This window comes from Tetrao urogallus (assembly GCF_951394365.1).
Source record: "Tetrao urogallus genome assembly, chromosome: 6".
In the NCBI taxonomy this organism is placed as follows: Eukaryota; Metazoa; Chordata; class Aves; order Galliformes; family Phasianidae; genus Tetrao; species Tetrao urogallus.
The window spans coordinates 46,315,607-46,336,086 of NC_136819.1; the positions used below are offsets into that span (position 1 = coordinate 46,315,607).

Sequence of the window (20,480 nt, forward strand, 5' to 3'; positions counted from 1 at the left end):
ATCCGATCGGCCTGGATTGACAGGTGCTTCTTCCAATATCGCTGCAGTAACGCCGTTCCCTCCGCAAATAGGAAAGAGAGTGCTGATGGGAGGGACAAATCTCACAGTACTTTCATGCAATTGGCTGTCGGTGTTGATCGGCGTCTCGTTGCACCTATGCAAAGGAGAAGTTCCTCGCGACCTTTCGCGCCCTCGGCCAATAGGATTGTAGTGCAGGCTCGGGTCCGGCGGTGCGGGGTGGGGACCGGCAGTGGACGCAGTCGGGTGGCCGGGGCAGGATGAACGGGTCTTTGCGTGCGGCCCTGCGCCTGGGTGCCTGGGCAGCGCGGGGCCGCCCCGGGCGGCGACACCTGAGCGAGGCGGCTGGAGGCAGCGGTGGGGCCGATGGCGGCGGCGGCGGCGGTGGCGGCTCGGGGTCGCGGGAAGCAGTGGAACGACTGGTGCGGGAGCACCCGGTGGTGGTGTTTATGAAGGGCAGCCCGGCGCAGCCCCTCTGCGGCTTCAGCAACGCCGTCGTGCAGATCCTGCGGCTGCACGGCGTGGAGGACTACCGTGCCCACGACGTGCTGCAGGACCCCGACCTCCGGCAAGGTCAGCGGGCCGGGGTCACCTCCAGGCGCCACCTCCAGGCTGCGCACCGCCGGCACGATGGGGCTCGCTGCTCCGTGCTGGGTGTTGTTTGTTTTGCTTCGGCTTGTGAGCGGCTTGTACCCAGAGCCTGGGGCTGTGCATCGCAAAGACGAGCTCACGGGATGGAGCCTGCGGGTCGGGGTTCCGTTCCACGTCGCTTTCCCTGGTTCATAGACACGGAGGTCTGGAGCACTTCAAAGAAAGGTTGAGGGAGCTGGGGCTGTTCAGCTTGGAGAAGAGAAGGCTCCGGGGAGACCTCATTGCAGCCTTCCAGTACTCGAGGGGAGCTTATAAACAGGAGGGAAAGAGAGTTTTTACGTGGTCTAATAATGATAGAACAAGGGGAATTGCTTCAAGATAAAAGAGGGGTGATGCGGGTTTGGTGTTAGGAGAAAAATCTTTGCTCACGAGGTTGTTAGGCACTGGCACTGCTGCCCAGAGAGCTGTGGGTGCACCATCTCTGATGGTGTTCCAAAGCCAAATTTGATGGGGCCCTGGGCAGCCTGAGCAGGTGAGAGGTGACCGTAACCATGGCAGGCAGGGAACTGAGCGAGCTTATGGTCCCTCCCAAGCCAAACCATTCTACAGTTATCAGATGCGTTCTTTTCACTGTGAACAGTGTTGTGAAACCTCATGAATGGTTTGGACTTGGACCACTTTGTTCTCTGCCAGCTGGGGTTCTTTGCTGTTTTTGATGAAGTACGATGCTATGTTTTGTTATGATAATTGTTTGCACAAGAAATATTTGCATTACTGTGCAAACGGTAGGAGCTATTCTATATGTGTTGTGGTTGTTTGTTTTACTTGTAGAAAGCCTATACTCAGTTCTTATGACGCTTCCATTTTTCCCCTTTCCCTCTGATATATGAGGTTGACTTGAGGTTTTATGTGGCTAGCATTGCAGGTGCGTATTGTTAATTCTTCTAGTCCAAACTACACCAAATTGTGATTTAAATTTGCATGCTGTTATGCATCAAGTGACCTCAAGTGATTTGGTATCAGGCTGTGTGGACAACCAGCTTGCTGTAATACCAGCACTGTTGAGTTTGCAGGCTGGCCTGGCTCATTGCACTGTGGGATGAGCCAGTATCAGAGGTGGAGCCTTGAAGTGCAGAGTTACCTGAGGACACCCTTACTTTTGAGGCCAATTGCTTCCTGTACTACCTCTTTTATCCTGAAAAGCCACTGTGTGTTCACTTTAGTGAATGGCAGCTTGTAGCAGAGGGGAGAGATGCTGGAAGCTGTAGCTCTGTAGCTTGCCAAATGGGATTCACCAGTGACTGAAGCTCTTTGTCCCTTTTGGTCTCAGGTGCTGAAAAGTCAGATACCCTACACATGGCACTTTCCTAAACCCTCTTCACGAACGTATTCTTTACTGATATGTACGTATGGGGATAGTGAAAAGATGTTAAATTTTTATCAAATATCTAACTAACACTTCTGCTCAGCTTAAGCATTGACATATAAACTGGGTGCCAGCGAGGAATGTAAGTATTTGCATATTTGTATGCTTATAGCACTTGTAATAAGAGTTTGCTTTTAGCAGAGGTGATACTTCAGGCACATTTGACTAGTTTCTTCCCTGTACCTACACCACATTTTGAGGTTGTTATTTTTCATCTGTACTATAACTGATGTACTGAAGCTTTACCTTTGCTGAAATAAGGCAAGCTGTAAAAACATCTCCCCACCTCTGCTTATCATCTGAAAGCACTCTCAGGTCTACAAAACTATTTACTAGTACTTATGTTGAATGATTTATGTGAACTTAAGCTGAGGAATATGTTTCCCTGACACAAATCCTTCATTTTGAAAGAGAACTCCGTGCTCTCTCTTAGGCTGTGGTTCCATAACAATTTATGTTTCTTCAAGTTGACTTTGCCACAGGTATTATCTAATTTGGCAGATCAAATACTGTGAGGCTAGTTCAGATCAGTGTGGTGACAGAAGCTTGGGGTTGTGTACTGGAGAAATAGTGGTTTAAACTGGTTTGAACTGCTGCAATTCACTATCAGATTGTTTCCACTGTTTCTTTACATTATTTAAGTACTGGATGCTGTCACAGATCTTGATATTTCTTCCCACCTTTGGGCTAGTTCTTCTACCAGTACTAATGATCTTTGTGGAAAGGTGATGCTTTTCTGGAGAATGTGGTGAGAGTGGTTGCTTGACTCAGTTCTTTGATTTGCTTCGGCATTTGTTAGTGCTAATGCTGGTTAAAGGGAGGCTGAGATTTGGTGGTGGGAGTTCTCTGGGCACCCCTTTTAATAGCAGTTTGCACAGATGATGGTTTTGCGGTCACTGCAGTGTACTAGTTCAACTGTCAGGCTTTAAACCTGATCTGCGGAGTGTGGTTTTACAAGACAGTGTTTCAAAGGTACAGCTTCTGAAGCACAGAAGGAAGTACTTACCTGCAGGGAGTGGGAAGAAGCTCCCTGCAGTGTCTGTCCATACTGCTGAAAGGTTAATAGCACAAGTGCATCCCAAGTTCAGCAAGCATAGACTGGGCTGGCTTGCTTCAGTGCTGCTAAAGTAGTGTTGGTAAAAGCTGTATTAAACTAGGGACTGCTGAACAGGTTGAGGAAGTGTTTTGTTTGTAATCTGGTTGAGCCTGAATACACAGGCTTTGCCCAATGCATAGAGTGTGGCATGTGATGTTCATATTGTCATCTAAAGTTGAATAGATCTTTAAAAGACCTATCAGTGCTTGTCTGCATATGCTGTTGGGTCTTAGTAGAAAATATTTCTGTGGAAGAAAAATTGGTTTGCAGTGCTTGCTGGCATTAAATTGATATGTGGTGCCCTTGGTTTAGCATTACAGTATCTTAACAAAAACCACCCTTATTTCATATCTGACTTCTTTGAGAAGGGATATCCTTAAATTTGCCTTTGTGTATGGACTCAATTCTTCATTGCAGTTGTTATGAGTTAAAAGGATTTTAGTATAAAAAGATTTGCTTCTTAAACACTGTTCACATCACAAGTTCACATCAAAGCTTAAAATTTCAGCAAACTTCCTCTGAACAGCCAAGAAAGGGTTTAATTAAATGCTAAGGAAGAAATTGCAAGCGGTGATGCTGAAGATAGGAGCTGATGTTGCACTTTATAGTTATAGTATATATACTATAGTGTGTAGTACAAAAGGTTTTTTTTAGATCACAGTTATCGTAGTAGATTTTATTTTTAACACTGATATTTGATTTCTGAATTGATGGTTTTGTGTGGAAAGTCATTTGGCAAATTAGATTCACTGATTTTTCTGTATGGTATTTTTCCTGGTGTCTCTAAATGCATTTTGGGATGCAATTTATGCCATTTGGTCAGTCAGTATTTTTGGATGGCTTTGTTTATTTTTTTATGAGGTATATTTTTTAATTTAATGCCATACTTCATAATTGTGACTCTAGCTTCATTTGATGCAGTCAGCTCCTCTAAGAGACTTCATTCTTTGTGCCCCTCCCTTGAGCTGTAAGGTCTGGCAGTGAAAGATAAAGCAATTTGAAATTCATAAGGCACTTAAAGTGGCAAATGTATGCTGTAATTGAAATTGCAGTAGTATGTCTTTTACTGAATTCACACAGCTATAATGTATTTTAAAGTCCCTTAGGGAAATATAAATGGTTGTGGGATCCAAACTGTTCTCAGTGGTTTTCAAGATTTCCCATTTCTTAACATATTTGTTTCCAGGACAGGGAAAGGCATGCTGCATTTTTTCCAGCACATGTGAAGTTGTTGCAGCAGCTGAGCTGACTGCATATCTTTCAAACCACATCCAGAGTTGGAGCGAGAGCCAAACCTACTGACATAATTTTTCTTTCAGTGTTCCTGTTAGATAGAAAAATTATTACCTCAATGGGGAAGAAATGAAAATATCAGTTGACTGATTGAAGCAATTGTATCTATGTAAAGTCCTATTCTATTTGTAGAGCTGGGGAAAACATGTAACAATTTTGTTTTCCTTTTTGTAGGAATAAAAAACTACTCCAACTGGCCTACCATCCCACAAGTATACCTCAATGGTGAATTCGTTGGTGGCTGTGATATCCTCCTCCAGATGCATCAGAATGGAGATCTCGTAGAAGAGCTAAAGAAGTTAGGAATCCGCTCAGCACTTCTGGATGCAGAAAAAGACCAAGAAAAAAAGTAAAATGAGGAAAAGAAAAAGATGCCTTGATGGGAAGGAACAAAATCTTTGATAAGAACTTGTAACCAGTAAAGCCTTATGTACTTCAGTTCAAAGAAGGCATCTTTTTACACTGACACTAAGATTTATCAGTGAATGTCTGTTAGCTCATGGTAAATGTAGTGATGTCAGTATTTTGATTTATGGATATTGTGAAAATTTGATTATAACCACTGTACTATAAAGCATACACATGTGGAAATTGTTTTTAAAAAAAGTTCACTTCTAAAAGGATTCTTTTGATTGATGCAGGAGTAAACCAAAAGAACTAATAATGCTATTTTTATTGATTTTGAGTGTTTCTTTGTTACACAAGCTTGTGCAAACAGTGTTTGCATTCCCTTGCTCTTGAAAAAGTGCTAAGTAGTGCTTGTGCATCTGTGGGTTTTCTTGTTTTTTTTTTTTTTTTTTTTTTTTTTTTTTTATAACTCCTGATGATAAGAATTCCCAAGAGCCTGTAAAGTTTCTGCTGTCTCACATGATATAGGGGAAAATAGCCCTCAAACAGTGCATAAGAAATCATGGTATGAGAGTGCATGAAATACACTTTTGTTCCAAAGGGTAAAAATAAACACACTAGTACAAATACATGTATAGTGGTCATTTATTACTTTGTATCTTCCCGTTAGCTTTTAAAGGACTGCTATGAATTGTGCCTGAAGATTTTTATAAAACCTTTTCTACCTCTTGCAAAGTGGCTTTTCCCTGTTTATATACTTCGTGTACTGCAGTTTCTCTCTGTCAGTTCTAGAATGTGGGAATTGTTGAGGCTTCAGTATTCTTGTTTGCAGTAGTACAGGAGAATACTTCAGTAGTTACTGTATTATTTGCTAGTTACTAAGTTATCTGTTTAGATCTGTTGTGTTTCCAAGTATTGTCTCTGCACAGCTGTGGTTCCTGGACTATGGTCTTCAGACAGGGGTTAAACAGTTTAAAGTTTCATTGGAGACAAGATTAAAAAGTACAGCAGAAGGGCTACTGAAAATAGCCAAAGTATTTCTTTGTTGGAAGCTTTGGGAAGTCTTCAAGCAACTATCTAACCTTGTTTTCCTGTGTGAAAATAAATAATCTTAAAACAGTGTAGCTTCACCTGGACAGTAATACTGCTAAGGATAAAAGTTAACCACACTGTTTTTTAATGCCATTTACCTTTATGAATGCAGACCAAGGAATGGTTTGCGTGTGAGCTAAGCAAGTGATTGGAAATAAAGCGTTTCATGTAGATTGTCTGCAAAAGTTCCTTTTTATTTTAAATTACTATAATGAAACTGATGCTGCTTTTAATGTGAAATCTAAAACGTAAGGAAGAAAAAAAAAACAACACCCTCACTGGAAGAGGAGCTCAGAACTGTAACTGGTAGAATGGGGGTTTTAATGCAAGTTTCAATTTTCTCTCTTTCATGTTCACCAGAGCAAGCTGTCTAGTAGAGAAACTGTCTGTGCAGCTTGAACAGAATTTGCAAAATGTGTGCTGGTTACACTATATTTATTGTATAGTTTACTGTTTAGGTCAAATGCAGTCAGTATATATTTATGCTTAAATAGCATCTCAGCTTAAACAGCCACTCAGCTTCACTACCAGTAGAAGTGACTTAAGCATGAATGCTGATTATGAATAGGCTGTGCTCAGAGGCAGTCAGTTGTGATTATTAGTAATATAGGTATAAGCACATGATTTTTTTTTTTTTTTTTTTTTTGTTCATACACCATATCACATGAAATGCAAAGCTCTAGTTCAGTTTAACTTCTTGAAATTCTGATTAAATGAGTTTTCTTACAGCTAATCTTTGAGTGGTTCTTGCCATTCTAAATGTAAGATGAGGTTTGGAAAAATAAATAAATTTCAAAAGTTTTTTGGTTATTTGTGTCAAAAGACCAACTGAGATGGTTGTATACTGTAAACAAAGATAAGGTAACTTGAAGAAAAGCTAATCATTTTCTACTTCAGTGTTTAATTCTTAGTCTGGCTACTACGTCTACTTAAACAGCTGTTTCATGGTGCTTTATTCTTTTGTGAATGTTGAATATATTTCAATATTATTATCTGCTGCTGCTTTAACATAAAGGTGACTTTAGCATTGTCAGATCCTCTTTCTCTGAGCAACGTTTTTTTCTCCCTGCACAAACTCCTGCTGTTACTAGAACTATGAACAGTTTTTCTACTTTCTCTGTCTCCCTTAAAAAAGAAAAAGTTAAAATTTTGTACAGTATGTAGTGCTGTTTATATAAATCCTTGGCTTAATTAGAATATCGTAAGTGAAGAAGTGAAAAGGAAGAATGACACCAAAAAGCCACAGGAACAGGAGCATAAAATTTGATTTCTGCCTGCATTCCTGGAGGAGATGTATCTTTCCAGGCTCTGTGCACGTGAGCTGTTGTTTTACTTGTTACCTCTGTGTAGATGCTCATACTAATGTCACTGCAATGAAAAAAAAAATCCTCTACTTAAGTGATAAAACTTTGGTTGCCTACAAAGAGGTTTATTTTGAGTGTTAATTGAGAATTTCCCCACAATTTAATTCTCTGGTTGATTGTTTTAGAAAACTGGTGCTACTCTTTTAAGGGAAAAAGAAAAAAAGGAATCGTTGATGAATGATTTTCACCTGCTTTTCTCATACTCTGTGTAAAAGAGAGAACAGCTGCCAATGGTGGTGTCTGGAGTGTCTGGTGTCAGTTAATGGATATACCAAGCAAATTCTCAGGGATGTAAGCTTGAGGAGTCTGCGGTCTGGAGGATGTGAAGGGTTGGAAGGGAGAAAGGATGACTGCCCACAGTAGGAAATGTCACAGGAGGCAGCAAGGGAAGGAATGATGCGGGAAGTGTTGGGAAAACCCCTGGGTAGTGCTGCTTGTATTCCTCTCATACAATAAAATAGTGCTCAGGAACACAGCTTGGAAGGCTGAAGATACCAAGGAGGATGACTGAGAGCCGGCACAGAGCTCGCCTCGCTCTCTGTCTCTGAAGAAAGAAGCAAAGCTACATGCTCCTGAAGTTTGCCATTGTACAAATACATCTCTATACAACAAGAATCAAGGCTGATAACGAGCACTGCCACCTGCACAGCTTCTGATCAATGTTGGGCACATCATGAATCCTCTGAATCCCACCCAATATTGCTCTCTTCGGTTCTCATATGCCACCTTGGGCATGTATTCCAGCTGGCTGTGCCTCCAGCAAGTTGCTTGTGGACTCATTTGGGCTGTGTTGCCCTGCTGAGGGATTGCAATGAGAGGAATGCGTGTAAATCATTAACTGCTATTCTACTACTTTAGGATGTAGTCCGAACATTTACCAAACTGGAAAGTTTCCTACTATTATTGTAACTTATACACTGAAACTGATATTTTCAGAGTATTCCTTTGGTAATGTTGCTGTGGTAAAAGGCTGAACTGAATGGACCACGTGCTCACGTAAATTAAGGTAATCCTTTGCATCTGGTAGCACTTCTCACCTGTCACATATAAAACGAGGTGGTTTGATTTAAGCAAATGGAATCCTTTATGGAGTATGTGCAAGCTGTTTCCTCATCACTTTAACCTTCAGCGAAAAGGGGTGGGCTGCCTTGATCTTACTGAGTTAGTCAGAGGCAGATGCAAGTAGGCTGCAACTGTCCGTTGTGTTGCTAGTTTTCATTCAGGGGAATTCAAATCAATTAAACTGAAAACTACTTCCTAGAAAAGTTGTTACCAGCTCCCAGCATCCTAATGGATTACAGGGTGTAGTAGAAATGCTGAGTCATGGCCTGAACCACTGATTGAGCACCTGGTGGGAAGGCAGGGCCAACCCAGCGCAGGTGCAGGCAATGCAGCTGAGTGACTGGAAGGGTTGGAACCAGGATCCACCCCTTCCCAGACCTCATTTAAAGGTTGGCAGTGGAGGTGAGAGTATCCTACTCAAGATCTTTGTAAGCCTGAGGTTTTCTGAGGTTGGTAGCTTCCTCCCCTCTCCCTTTCTGTTCTCACAGCTATTGCATTTGAACAAATCCTGCCTTGACACAGTCTAGGGCCTTGTTGCTGTGCTTTTTAGGAGTCTCTCGGGGCTAATGAAGTGTGAAGGAAATAAAGTGTGGGGGAGTGTGAAAGCAGAGAATTGTACCAACGAAAGCCTCTCTGAGCTGCCCGATCCTAGCTGAGGCCTTTTCAGTGCCCGCCTCTAAGAAGGGTGGTATCAAAATGCAAACTGCTGTTTGAGCAATAAGTCTCTGTCTAATTCAGTTTGTGTAGATGCAAAACTTAGCTCTCCTTACAACAGGTATTTCAACATCAATGTTACAGGGTTGTGCAAGGAGAAAATGTTTGTTATGAGGCAAGCACTGATTCCTCAAGTCTCTGAGAGCAAAAGTGGGAAGATGATGGATTAGAGGGTTTGAAGCTTTTGGGTTGTTCACGGTGTTGGCTGGTGCATCCACTTCCCTTTTCATCTGAAAGAGTGATCATCCAGTTTCTAACTATTGTTTCATTTTTTTTGGAGTGAAGGTGGTTTTAGCTGGGCTGTTGTATAAAATTTGTGATTGCTGTAGAGTGAGCCTGAGAAGAAAGGAGTGGTGTTGCATATAAGAAATTGAATATATTCATAGTTTCTATGATCCCTTTGATGAACCAGCCATCAGAAATGCTGGCAGGGCAGCAGGCTGCTGGCTTATCCTTCCTCTCAACAATAAGGAAAACCTTTTAAGGGCAGCTTTTATTCTTAAATTATTTAAATGTTTTAAGGCCTTTCAGGACAGAATAAATACGCACAATAGACTTTTCAATAGAGGAAGTCACTTAAAGGTTGCTTCTTGAGCTGTTGAAGTATGTACCATAACTTCTGAAGTACTTTATTATCTTCAGTATTCATTCAGAAACATCTTTATTAGTTAGACAAATTAATCCTCATGCGTGATGGAGAAATAGTTTTGTTTTTTTTTTTTTAATTGCAATCATTCTACATGTGAAATTATGTGAGTGCTCCTTTGCATATACAGTGAGATATTTGCATTTGTGCATATGTTTCTGTAGCACTCTGCTGTCTTTCTTGATGTTAAGCTTCCACAGGAGGTTGGTTCAATGTTTTTTAAAGATGAGCTCCTGTAAAATTTTACTTTGTGTTTAATAGTAAGATGAATCAAAAGGGCTTTGCAGTATTGAGTTTAGAAGAAACACTAAATCACTTTTCCTTGTTATGAGTCCATTCTTCAAGGTCCAAAGGATTTTTTTTTTGTACAGTTCAGCTTCAAAACCATGAAGTAGAGCACCCACGTGTTCATTTTACAGGCCACAGTACACTGAAGCACAGATAAGTGATTTGCTAGTCATACTATAAATGCTACAAAGCTGAGAAAAAAAGTTTTGGAGTCTTTTGTCTTAAGGCTATGATCCAGTAAGTGAAATGTGTTTTTTTTAAAGAGTATATCAGTGAGCATTTTTGAGTTCTCATATCAGATCCACACTACAGTTTGTATTCTTAAAATACTACTTATCAGCCAAGAACTCCCTGCTGAACACCCATACCATGAAAGCCAGTGTTTCTAGTCTCTGCTGCAGCACTCAGAGCCTGGCTCAGGGCTGGATCCTGCTGCCGAACCACCCAGGAGATGGTGCTCTTGAACCGGAGATAAGCACAGTGCTGACCCAGAAGCATCCCCAAACGCAGCCCTCCCTGTTTTTCCTTTGTGTTGCATGCTCTTTTTGGGGGTTCCCATTTCCTCTGGGGAGGAGAATGTGAAGATGTTGTGTGCGGAGCATATTCCCATCTGATCCATAATGTGATTTCCAGCCTGGTGATCCTACGCCCCTGCCTGAAATGACGCTGGTGCTTGTAGGAGGTGTTTTTCTCTGGACTGTGAGACTAGTGAGATGCTGAAGCTGAGCACGGAACAGATTCGCAGCTGATTGCCCTCATTGGAGCCTGGGACGTGCTGTGCCCAAGCCAAGCATCCGAGGGGTGCCAACTCCATTGCTGCCAAGGTTCGGAAATCCATGCTCGTGTTTGGGGCTCCCTGTGGCCTCCTCACTGGGACAGCCTTTAACCATTGACACGTGTCTCAGAGGTAAGGGCGGTTCCGTGTTGGTGGGGGCCTGAGTTTGGCCCCATGGTGCTATTAAGCTACTGTCCCCTGGGATGTGTGGCGCACAAGGGGTTGAGGTGCCACTTGGGCACACAGCTTGGAGATACCCTCACCTTGGGTTGCTGAGGTTGGAAGGGGGAATTTGGATGTGGTTTGGAGCATAGTGTCTGAGCAGGGGAGTGGCAAGAAGTCAGGTGGCTGCAGTGGAATTTTCTGCTGATTTGCCATCTTGTTGGTTTCAGGGGCTTTGAATTGGGCTGGAAAGGACCAAAAGTAGCCAGATCTGAGCAGCCAGTGCTCAAGTGGGCCTTGGCAAAATGGGAAATAAAAAAGTTCTTAGCAGTGTCTTTCCTCAATTGCCAGAGAAGTTATGACTTTTTTTTTTTTTTGCAAATGTATCCAATGAGTGAGGTTTTACTTTATATAAATCCACTAAGTCTTTTACCTGTTTTCTATCTGAGCTGGCACCACCAAAGCAGATCTTTATGTACTGAAGCAGAGGCAGGCAGCAGAGAATACTGCTGCTGTTGTGGTGGCTTACAGGGCCTGGGTATATAAGCTGCGCCCTGCCTCGGAAGCTTGACAAGCTCAGTTCTGCTGCTCTGTGGCTACAGAGACTGTGTGGTGGGTGCAGGATAGCAGAGCCACTGCTTACAGCCCTGCTGGGGCCAATCCATAATGCCAGAGTTACCCTCAATGTGTTGTGTGTCTTCTCTTCCTGAGTAGTTAACAATAAATCAATGCTTAGCTTTACCAGTGGCAGACAGAGCAGTGTTAATTCTTGCTGTTATTTCTATGGCCAAAGGTAATTTTTCTTAGTTTTTTTCTCCCCAGTTATTTACTGCTAATAAATGATTTAAAGCTCTGCCAGTGCATCTTGAGGTCTTCTCCTCCTTGAGTAATCACCTGGCAGCTCAAGGAGGGGGAGCTGGGCAGGGATGGTGGGGCAGCTCTGTTGCTTGTTGGTAATGAGGCCTTGTCAGCGAGAGGGAATTAAAGAAAAATTAAAAAAAAGCTTCTACCTTCTTAGTAATAAGTAAAACAGAATGAAATAGCCTGAAGCAAGTCTGCTCAGACACCTTTACTTTTTGCAGAGATATGATGTATGATTTAGCCAGCCTTGCTGAAAAGCTGTTCAGTTCTGTGGGGCAAATGAAGCCTGACCTCAGCCACCAATGACTGAGAGCTATGAACAGGAGAAGATCTAGGACTCATGTGGTGACTTCAGCTCAATCAACGCAATTCTGCACAATTCTAAGAAAAATAACTTCTTCCTATATATGAAAGGGGTATCTGGGCTGGCACCAGGCTGTAGCAAATATACTTTTTTTTTTAGGGGCTCTATTCTATTTTGCACTAAAATCTCTTGGACAAAACAAAGCACTAAGAATCAGAACAATGGCTCAAACCTGGGTGACCTGTCTCCTCTGAGACCCCAAGCCATCAAGAGTTAATCCTTCGCATTGCCATTCTTCCTGAACTGGGAACTCTGCTCCAACAAGAGGGAGAGTGTGTGCCTCTTCTTGATAGTTGTCACCCCAACTTGTGGCTGGGTGCTTTCTGCAAGTTGGGCTGTGTTGGTTGGGCATCCCTTGTGTTCAGCCTTGCTGTGTCCAAATGCAAGTAAGGCAGCTTCTGTCAACCGGTTGTTTCTGGTGTAGGTGATGTGCTCCAGGTTGGCTACTTGCTGCCTGGTTTCTACTTCTGGCAAGTCTAAACAAGGTACATGTACCTGTCTATTCAGCCTGAATCAGAGTCAATGTAGGTATGGGATTTCAGATCAAGGTTACCTATTTTACGTGATAACATCCCAGATAGCTCTTGATCCTAAGCAACGTGCAGGAAGAAATTCAAGACAATCGTTGCGTCTGAAGCTGCTTTAACATAATATGGTCCTGTAGTTTGGTGTGAAAGGAAGTACTGGAAGTGACTGTGAAATCTGAACTTCAGAGTGAGCAGGTTTCAGTAATGTAGGGTTAATCAAGAAAACTCCTGAAGGAGAAATATAGGAAAAATATCTATAAAGATAACATGGATTGAAGTGAAGAATGGATAATAGAATCTGGAGGGTATATATGTTGCTGAAGAAAATGATATTGGGCAGGAAAAGAGTAAACCAGTACAACTGAATGGTAGCTTTGAGAGGTTTGTTGGGTTTTCTCTCTTTTTTTTTTTTTTTTTTTTTTTTTAATCTAAAGGAAATCATTCCCAACTTTAAGCTTTCCTATACAATGGTGCATTAATTAGTGTAAGGACTCAATGTAAGAGGGAATTAAAAGGAAATGTGGTAGACTGCAAGTAACTAGAGGGATAAAATAAAAATGCTTTAGGTTTATTCATATTCTGTCAAATGATAACTGGTAGTTCAGAAAGTGGACCACTAAAGATTAAAGCTAGAAGTTAAAGATGATAAAACATTACGGAGAATCTAAATGATTTCCTTGCATTGGTCTTCAGCACTGAGAATATTAGAGCCGTATCTACTGGGACTTGTTCTTTTCTAGTAATCAAGATGTGTCAGAAGAAGAGCTGGAACAAATCAATAACTTAAAAATCAGTAAGTCACCAGCTCCAGATGATACTTTGAAGAGTTCTGGAGGAACTTGGTATGAGATAGCTGAACTGCAGCAAAGATGCGCTTTCCGTAATTTTCAATAGCTATTCTGTTGGAGAAATAACAATTACACCTGTAATTTAAAAACAGGATTGTGATGGTCTGTGGAAGCATACTGTTTACCAACCCATACATTTATGCTTTATAAGCTGTTTGGAAAGGGAACCGAACATGTCAGGATCTAAAGGGTAAGGCTTTTGCGTCTTACAATTAGTCCTCACCTTTGTTGTTATTCCAGCTGAGCTAATTGAGTTATGGACAAGAAGAGGCAATTACTCTAATTTAGCTAAACATCGAAGTACCTTTGACCTGTGTAGGATATTGTAAATCAAAGAGAGGGGAGCTTATTGCATAGATCTTGGCTTATGGGACCAGGCTAGGCTGAATGTTCACAAAGGCCTGACTATCCTTGTCACTTCCATGCTGCATTGGACCTGTGGCTTTACTTCTCTGGGACGGTGTGATCCCACTCAGGTGACACTAAGACCCACTTCCAGATGCCCAGAGAAGTGAGAAACCAAGAATGGGAGGGTTATCAATTTCAAGCCTCTGAGAAAGATACAGGAACTCTGCTAATCTAAGTTGGGGTAGGGGTCAGAAAAGTGAATATTGGTAAGAAAGCTGACATGCAGAGGTTTTTCTGAGGAACTGAAAAGGAATTGAGATCCAAATGGGGAATTGTTAAGTCAGTGGAAAGAAAGGCTCTTTCTACAGCATAGAAATGTGCTGCTGCTTTAGGATGATGTGGAATGATTTTTTTTTTTTTTTTTCAAACTATTGGAAGAAATCACTGCAGTCTTTCACAACTTCAGCCAGTGTGGGTGTGGCTTTTAGTAAATCTCAGGACTACTACTTCCTTATTTCTGCTACTTACTCTTTTGTTTTTGCCTTTGCAAATCCTCCTACTGTTTCTTCTCATTTCTATTTCCATGTATTCTAAGATCTCCCTTCCTTCTCTCTCAGATGTGTGAGGATGCTGCTCCTCACATCACTGCCAGCCAGCTCACAGCTGTATTGACTCTGGTGCAGAGCCACTCAATTAGGCCAGCACTGCTAACTAGAAAGCATAGGATGCAATGTCTTGCTTTAGAAATCTGTATGTCTCAATATGCATTGTACTCTGCTGATTGGGAAATGCTGATTTATAGCAACGTTAAGAGATGCAATCTAAAAAACACAAACAGATTTACAGGCTTCTGAAATAGCCCTGCTGCCTTTTTCTGCACTGTTCTGTACAATTATTCTCACGTCAGTAGGTTCCAGTCTCAGTGTTTCTAGTGTTTCACTGGGCATTTTGTAGGGAGCAGTGTCAACCGCAAGATGCCAGGAGAAGTGCTATATTATGGATGATAAATGAGAACGTAGATTTTTAAGAAATCTGTTTCACAATTGCATTTAAATTTTCTGTGCAGTCATAGAAAGGAGGAAATGATGGTGTGCATGTGTCCGGAGCACCTTTCAAATCAGCTGATTTAGATGTTAACTTGGTCTGCCCTGTGTTGCCATGGCTAGAGCTGCCTGATTCTGATACTCTGCTTCCTGAATCCCCAGGGTCCTGCTGCTCAGCTGTCTCAGAGGTCCTCCATGGGAAAGGTCTCCCTTCCATGAGCACAGTTGTTGTGGCTTATATTGCAGGACGAGGGGAAATGGTTTTAAGTTGAGGGAGGGGAGATTCAGGTTGGACGTCAGGGAAGTTCTTTACAGAGAGAGTGGTGAGGTACTGGAACAGGCAGCCCAGAGAGGTTGTGGATGCCCTGACGCCGGAGGTGTTCAAGGCCAGATTGGATGGGGCCCTGGGCAGCCTGGTCTAGCATTAAATGGGGATGTTAGTGGCCCTGCATGTGGCAGAGGATTGGAGATTCATGATCCTTGAGGTCCCTTCCAACCCTGGACGTTCTGTGATATTGTCACAGTAATTCAGCAGTTTGGAATGACAGTTTGGAAAGGTGTAGACCTGTGAGTGTTCTCCAGATTCAAATGGAGGCAAATTGCTAATCCTTCAGGCTTGTTAGGTTTGTGTCCCACCTTCCCATTTATGAAAGCACCTGGTAACTGTGTTTGTTGTGAGTGCAACAAAACTAAGACCTTATAGATATTATGAATCACATGTACACAAATTACCTCCATCAGATGCTTCTCTAGAGCTTGTTTCCATGCCTGAGACTCAGACCAACACAAGGTGATTGTGTTCCCTCTGCATCAGCAAAACAGCAGGCAGTTCTGACATCTCTTCCCACATCCAAAGCTCCTCTGGGCTGGGTAATGCAATAAAGTGTTGGAACTGTTGTTGATTGAGCAATTATCAATTTCTCAAAGCCGCTTTACTCATTTTTACTCATGGAAAACCTTCCTCCTTAATAGGAAGGCCATGGAGTGGGGAGTAGTGATTATAAGCACAGGTTTGAGGTGGCCTTTGTGTTTGTTAGATTATCAATAACATCAGCTGAACTCCCTTAGACATCTTAAGTTGTAAATGCTTGGCTTGGCTCCTGCTGGCAGAAAAACTGTTTTGTGATCATATTTGTCCAAACAAGGCAAATGGTATCCATACAATTGGTGGTTTTCTGACCTCTCAATACCCATAGTTGAAGGCTGGGATTCTGAGCTTGTGGTCAAATTACATTTTTGTTTTGTTTTACCTTCCAAAAACTGTAAGAGTGAAATGTCAGGTCTGAGAGAAACAGTTCTGGTCATTTATTCTAGTTTTTCTACTTGGTGATGCCAAAGTTGAAGGTAAACTACAGTCAATTATTATTATTTATTTTTTTTTTTTCCCCAAGAGTTGCATTATTTTGCATGGTCAGTCTGAATTTCCAGAGTTGCTGATTTCAGTTGGAACTGTATGTGCTTGGTTGATTTAAAAATCAGACCTAGGGCTTCTAAAGCCAGGCAAAGAGCTACAATGGTTTAGACAGTAATTCTGGCACTGATGGAATGGCTGTTCTTCCTTTTACAGGGATCCTCTCATTTCAATGGCTTTAAGGATTAAAAATACTGGAACTTTGCTGTTTAAAATCCTTTCCAATTTGAAGCAAGCTAAACTCCATCAAGAAGTGCCCAAGATCAACATGAAACACTACAGCTCCCAAATAGAATGTCCAGCAGGCGTATCAGCTCCTCTATGCAGATGATTATTTGACACTTTTTTTTTTTTTTTTTTGTGAAGATCATAAACAATGCATGATGGAGTGCTGAAGCATCCTATGTAAGGAGAATTGGGAACTAATATTCTGAGTGCATGGCAGGAACTTACTAATTTGAGTATTACTAAGAAGGCAAATCCTCATTTCATGGTGTCAGTAGTTGGGTTAATGCTATAATCTGTTCACTGTCACTTTCTCATTTGCCATCTTGTGTTTTCAGTCTGGATATCTCCACTTAGATCTTCTGAAAACATGTTTACCTTGTTTTGGTATGCAAAGCAGTTCTAGCAGTCGTGGAGACTTTTGGGGACTTACTTGACTTTGAATTCAAATCCTGGAGGATGGAGATATAGAACTATAATTGGTTTCTCAGTGTTGATTTTCTCCTCCTATTAGTTGACTTGCTGCTCAGTGATTCACTCAGTTAACTTTAGATTGGCTCAAGAGATTGAAAAGCCCTTTCATGCGCTCATATTTTAAATGTCTCCTTTTATTCTTTTACAAACAGACAATTGAATGACTTTGAATCCAAAGCACTATTTGCTTTACCATAGCAAAATGTAACTGAAACCATCCGAAGTTTTAAGTAGTTGTTAAGAAAATGATCTACTGTTTTTCAAACTATGCTGCTGCTTTGGATGATACACCTCACTGCAGATAAACAAATATGTATTACTTTTATTACCATAATAATACAAGTCTGTGTGCTTTGAAATTCGGATGCGCTTCCTTTTTTCCTGATTGTAATTAGGGCAGAGCAAGTAGTTCAGAAGGAGACACCTTTTACAGCAGCTCATGCTGGGGCTGTAGTCATGATGTTAAGCAAGAATCAAAGAGACCCTATAGGCTTTTACAGGTTCTACAGGTGATGCAACTTTGAGCTCCAAGACTCAGACTCTGTTTTCTGATAAATCAATGGACTAATACTGCTTAACTGAGTAGGATTTGTCCTTGACTCTGTTTTGTCCACTGAGCAGTTGTTAGGAGTGACCAGTGATATCTGACTTGCTTCTGCTGTCTATGCATCCTCCTTGGGAAAGCAGTCTGTTTTTGGAGGAATTAGTTTTGTTGTTGAACTTCTACATTGCAACTGGCAATGGTCCTCTGGGTGATGACTCTAATGTGAGAGCTGAGCAAACATTTATTTGTATGGAGATGTCTATGTGGAAAACAGCTGTCTGTGCTTTGATTATAGTCACTTATGATTGATCTGTGCATCTGTTGGTGTACAAAGAGGTATGCGGGCATGAGGGCTCAGTTCAGTTACTTAAGCATAGCTGATAGGTGCTGTTTGGGATACCTTGGAGTAAATGAGATGCCCATAGTGTTGCAGGTTTGGCACAGGACTTCTGTTGTCAATCAAGCCCAGGTTGACTGGGCCAAGAAGACTTTCTGTCTTCTTGACAGAAAGTTGAATTGCTCTCAATTGCCTGTATGCTGTATTAGTAAAATCTTTCAGCAGTGGGAATCTGGACTCATCACTCATTTGTAGACAACTGGATGAAGACATCTTCACCTACAAACGAATCCAGTCTGTTATGGCTAGATATACAGATATAGTTCCTGGAGGTAGCCTAAAGATAAATATCCAGACAAGGAGCTTCAGAGGGCAATGTATTTGGACTATTTTTTTAACACCTGTTTTAGGATGAAATGGATTGTCTTTGGAAAGTGCCTTTCATCAAACTGGCTACAAAAAGACTAATCATATTAGCTGTTTAAATTTCAGGTGGCTAAAAGGAAGAGTAGTACCCCTTCTTTTGTTCAAATGTAATCCTTTTAACTCCACTGACCCAGAAATGGCTCTCTTTAGAAAAAGGCTGCAGAGACTGTGTGGGAGACTCATTAATTATATTCTGAACCCCAAGGAGCATCTTAAGTATTTCTAACTTTGCTAACTTAATTTGACTTAAAGTTGATTGGAACCAAGTTAAGCATTTAATAAAGGCTTACTGTTTTTCCTTCTCCAGATAAAATATCATAACCTTATAGCACACATACACGCAAGAAAAATCTATGCATATGAGAATACTCCTTTGTTCCAATCCTCTGGACAATTCCAGACTTTGCAGATCTGGGTAGTAGTATCTCTTCCTCTTGCCTTCCTTCCTTCCAAAAAATAAAAATCCCACTAAGGTTGTTTTGGGAGATGTACAAACCATGAGGGCTGCTGTGGGATTGACTGGGGAAATTTAGTGTGGGAGTAATGATGTTTTCAAATTAAGGCTGTCTGACCCAATCCTCTTTATAGACTTATCTCATTTAGAAGCTTAAGTGAATCGTATGGTCAAACTTTTGAAAAAAGTTGAGAAGGGAAAAACTGGGACGACTGAAAAAGTGCTAGAAAAATAAATGTCTGAAAAGTGCCACATCTACAACGTAAATTCACAATTCACTGATTGCTCTGGGGACACGGGGAAGTTACAGCAGCAAATACGTTAATACTTGGTGTCTGTGAACTGAGTTAACTTCAGTGGGATTAATTTTGCTTGTACTAATGAGAATCCAGTTCTCACTAGTGTGGGATGATGGCTCTTCTGAGATAGTGATGGTGTCTACTTGATACTTCATTAAACAATATTATTTTCCTTCAGTAATCAGAATATAACCTTTTTCAGGTGCTTTGATTAGTTTAGCTTTTTTTTTGTCTGTGTATAGACCATAAGAATGCCTAGAATTCAAACTGATCCAAGTAATTTATTCCTGATTTACATATACATAGGAAAATGTGCATTTATTTATCAAGTAGCATGGATAGAGCTATTGGGATGAATGAGCCAAGCAGATCCCGGCAGCCAGAAGTTTCTTGATCATCACTATTCTGCACTTAGATCAATGCAGTGGGACATGTATGTCTGTACAGACTTCTAGGGAAACTGAGCAACATACTGCTACTAACTTGACGTTTGTATTCCAGTTATGCCTTGTTTATAAAGGCCCTAACTGATCTTACAGCTTGTAATGAAATGATCACCATGACAACATGATGCCAGGAACAGCGCCAGGCTCTTGAAGCCCATCTCTGGTAGAGGATTCCTACTGCAGCTCTCCAGCAAAATCAAGAACTGAGTCCAGATTCCTTGGTTGCAATTCTATGCTAGAAAAACAAGGCTGTCTGCAATAATTCTGCATGTGCATTGAGCTAGATAGTCATCAGGGCGGGTTTTCCCCTATGCTTTCATTGTAGTAAGTGCTGTCCCCTAAAACCTTTGCCAACGCTTGTTCTGTGCAAATACCATTGCCAACGCTTGTTCTGTGCAAATACTGTTCTGCCATCACTCCCTGTTTCTGTGGAGATCTGCTAAGTTGTTGGAAATGAGTCCACAATAGTTAGTGAGGGCACCAACTACAAGGACCCTATTGTTTGTGCCATCATCGCTCCCACTGGTTGCTTTCCTGATGGGCTTTGACATTCTTTGCAGTCTTGCTGACCTTCCTCTGGACTCATTGTACAGCTGTGCCAAGCAAATTTTTTAATATTCTCTTGAATGTTAAGAAGTTTTCTGCTGTTTAATTCCAATCTCCTGCAGGAAGGTGACCTTAATTTTACTTTTTCTCTTCTTTTAGTGTTATAAGATGTAAGTACACATGTCAGTCCTATCAGCTTATTTAACCTTTCATTTAGTTCTCTACAGATTTTTAAGGTGCCTTCCCTCCTTTGTCCAATCTTCTTGATATTAATTCTTCAGTGTACTGTGACACAAATGTGTTACATTAAATTACAATAATGAGTTGAACGGTGTTCCCATGGCAGTAGGATTTAGAACAAGTTCTGCATCTGGAAAAAAAAAGCCCAACAGATTAAAGCATTGATGTTTGTCTTAAAACATGTTTAATTCCTGCAGATACTTTCAATTTTC

At 41.4% G+C, this 20,480-nt stretch overlaps 1 protein-coding gene across 1 annotated transcript; it reads left to right on the top strand.

Annotated features, from left to right (window-relative positions):
• The first annotated feature begins 263 nt into the window (after positions 1 to 263).
• On the top strand, positions 264 to 4,789 carry GLRX5 (glutaredoxin 5). The gene is made up of 2 exons (XM_079537576.1): positions 264 to 591; positions 4,599 to 4,789. The coding sequence occupies exons 1-2, from the start codon at positions 279 to 281 to the stop codon at positions 4,775 to 4,777; spliced, it is 492 nt and encodes a 163-aa protein (XP_079393702.1). The 5' UTR covers positions 264 to 278; the 3' UTR covers positions 4,778 to 4,789.
• Positions 4,790 to 20,480: the final 15,691 nt, after the last annotated feature.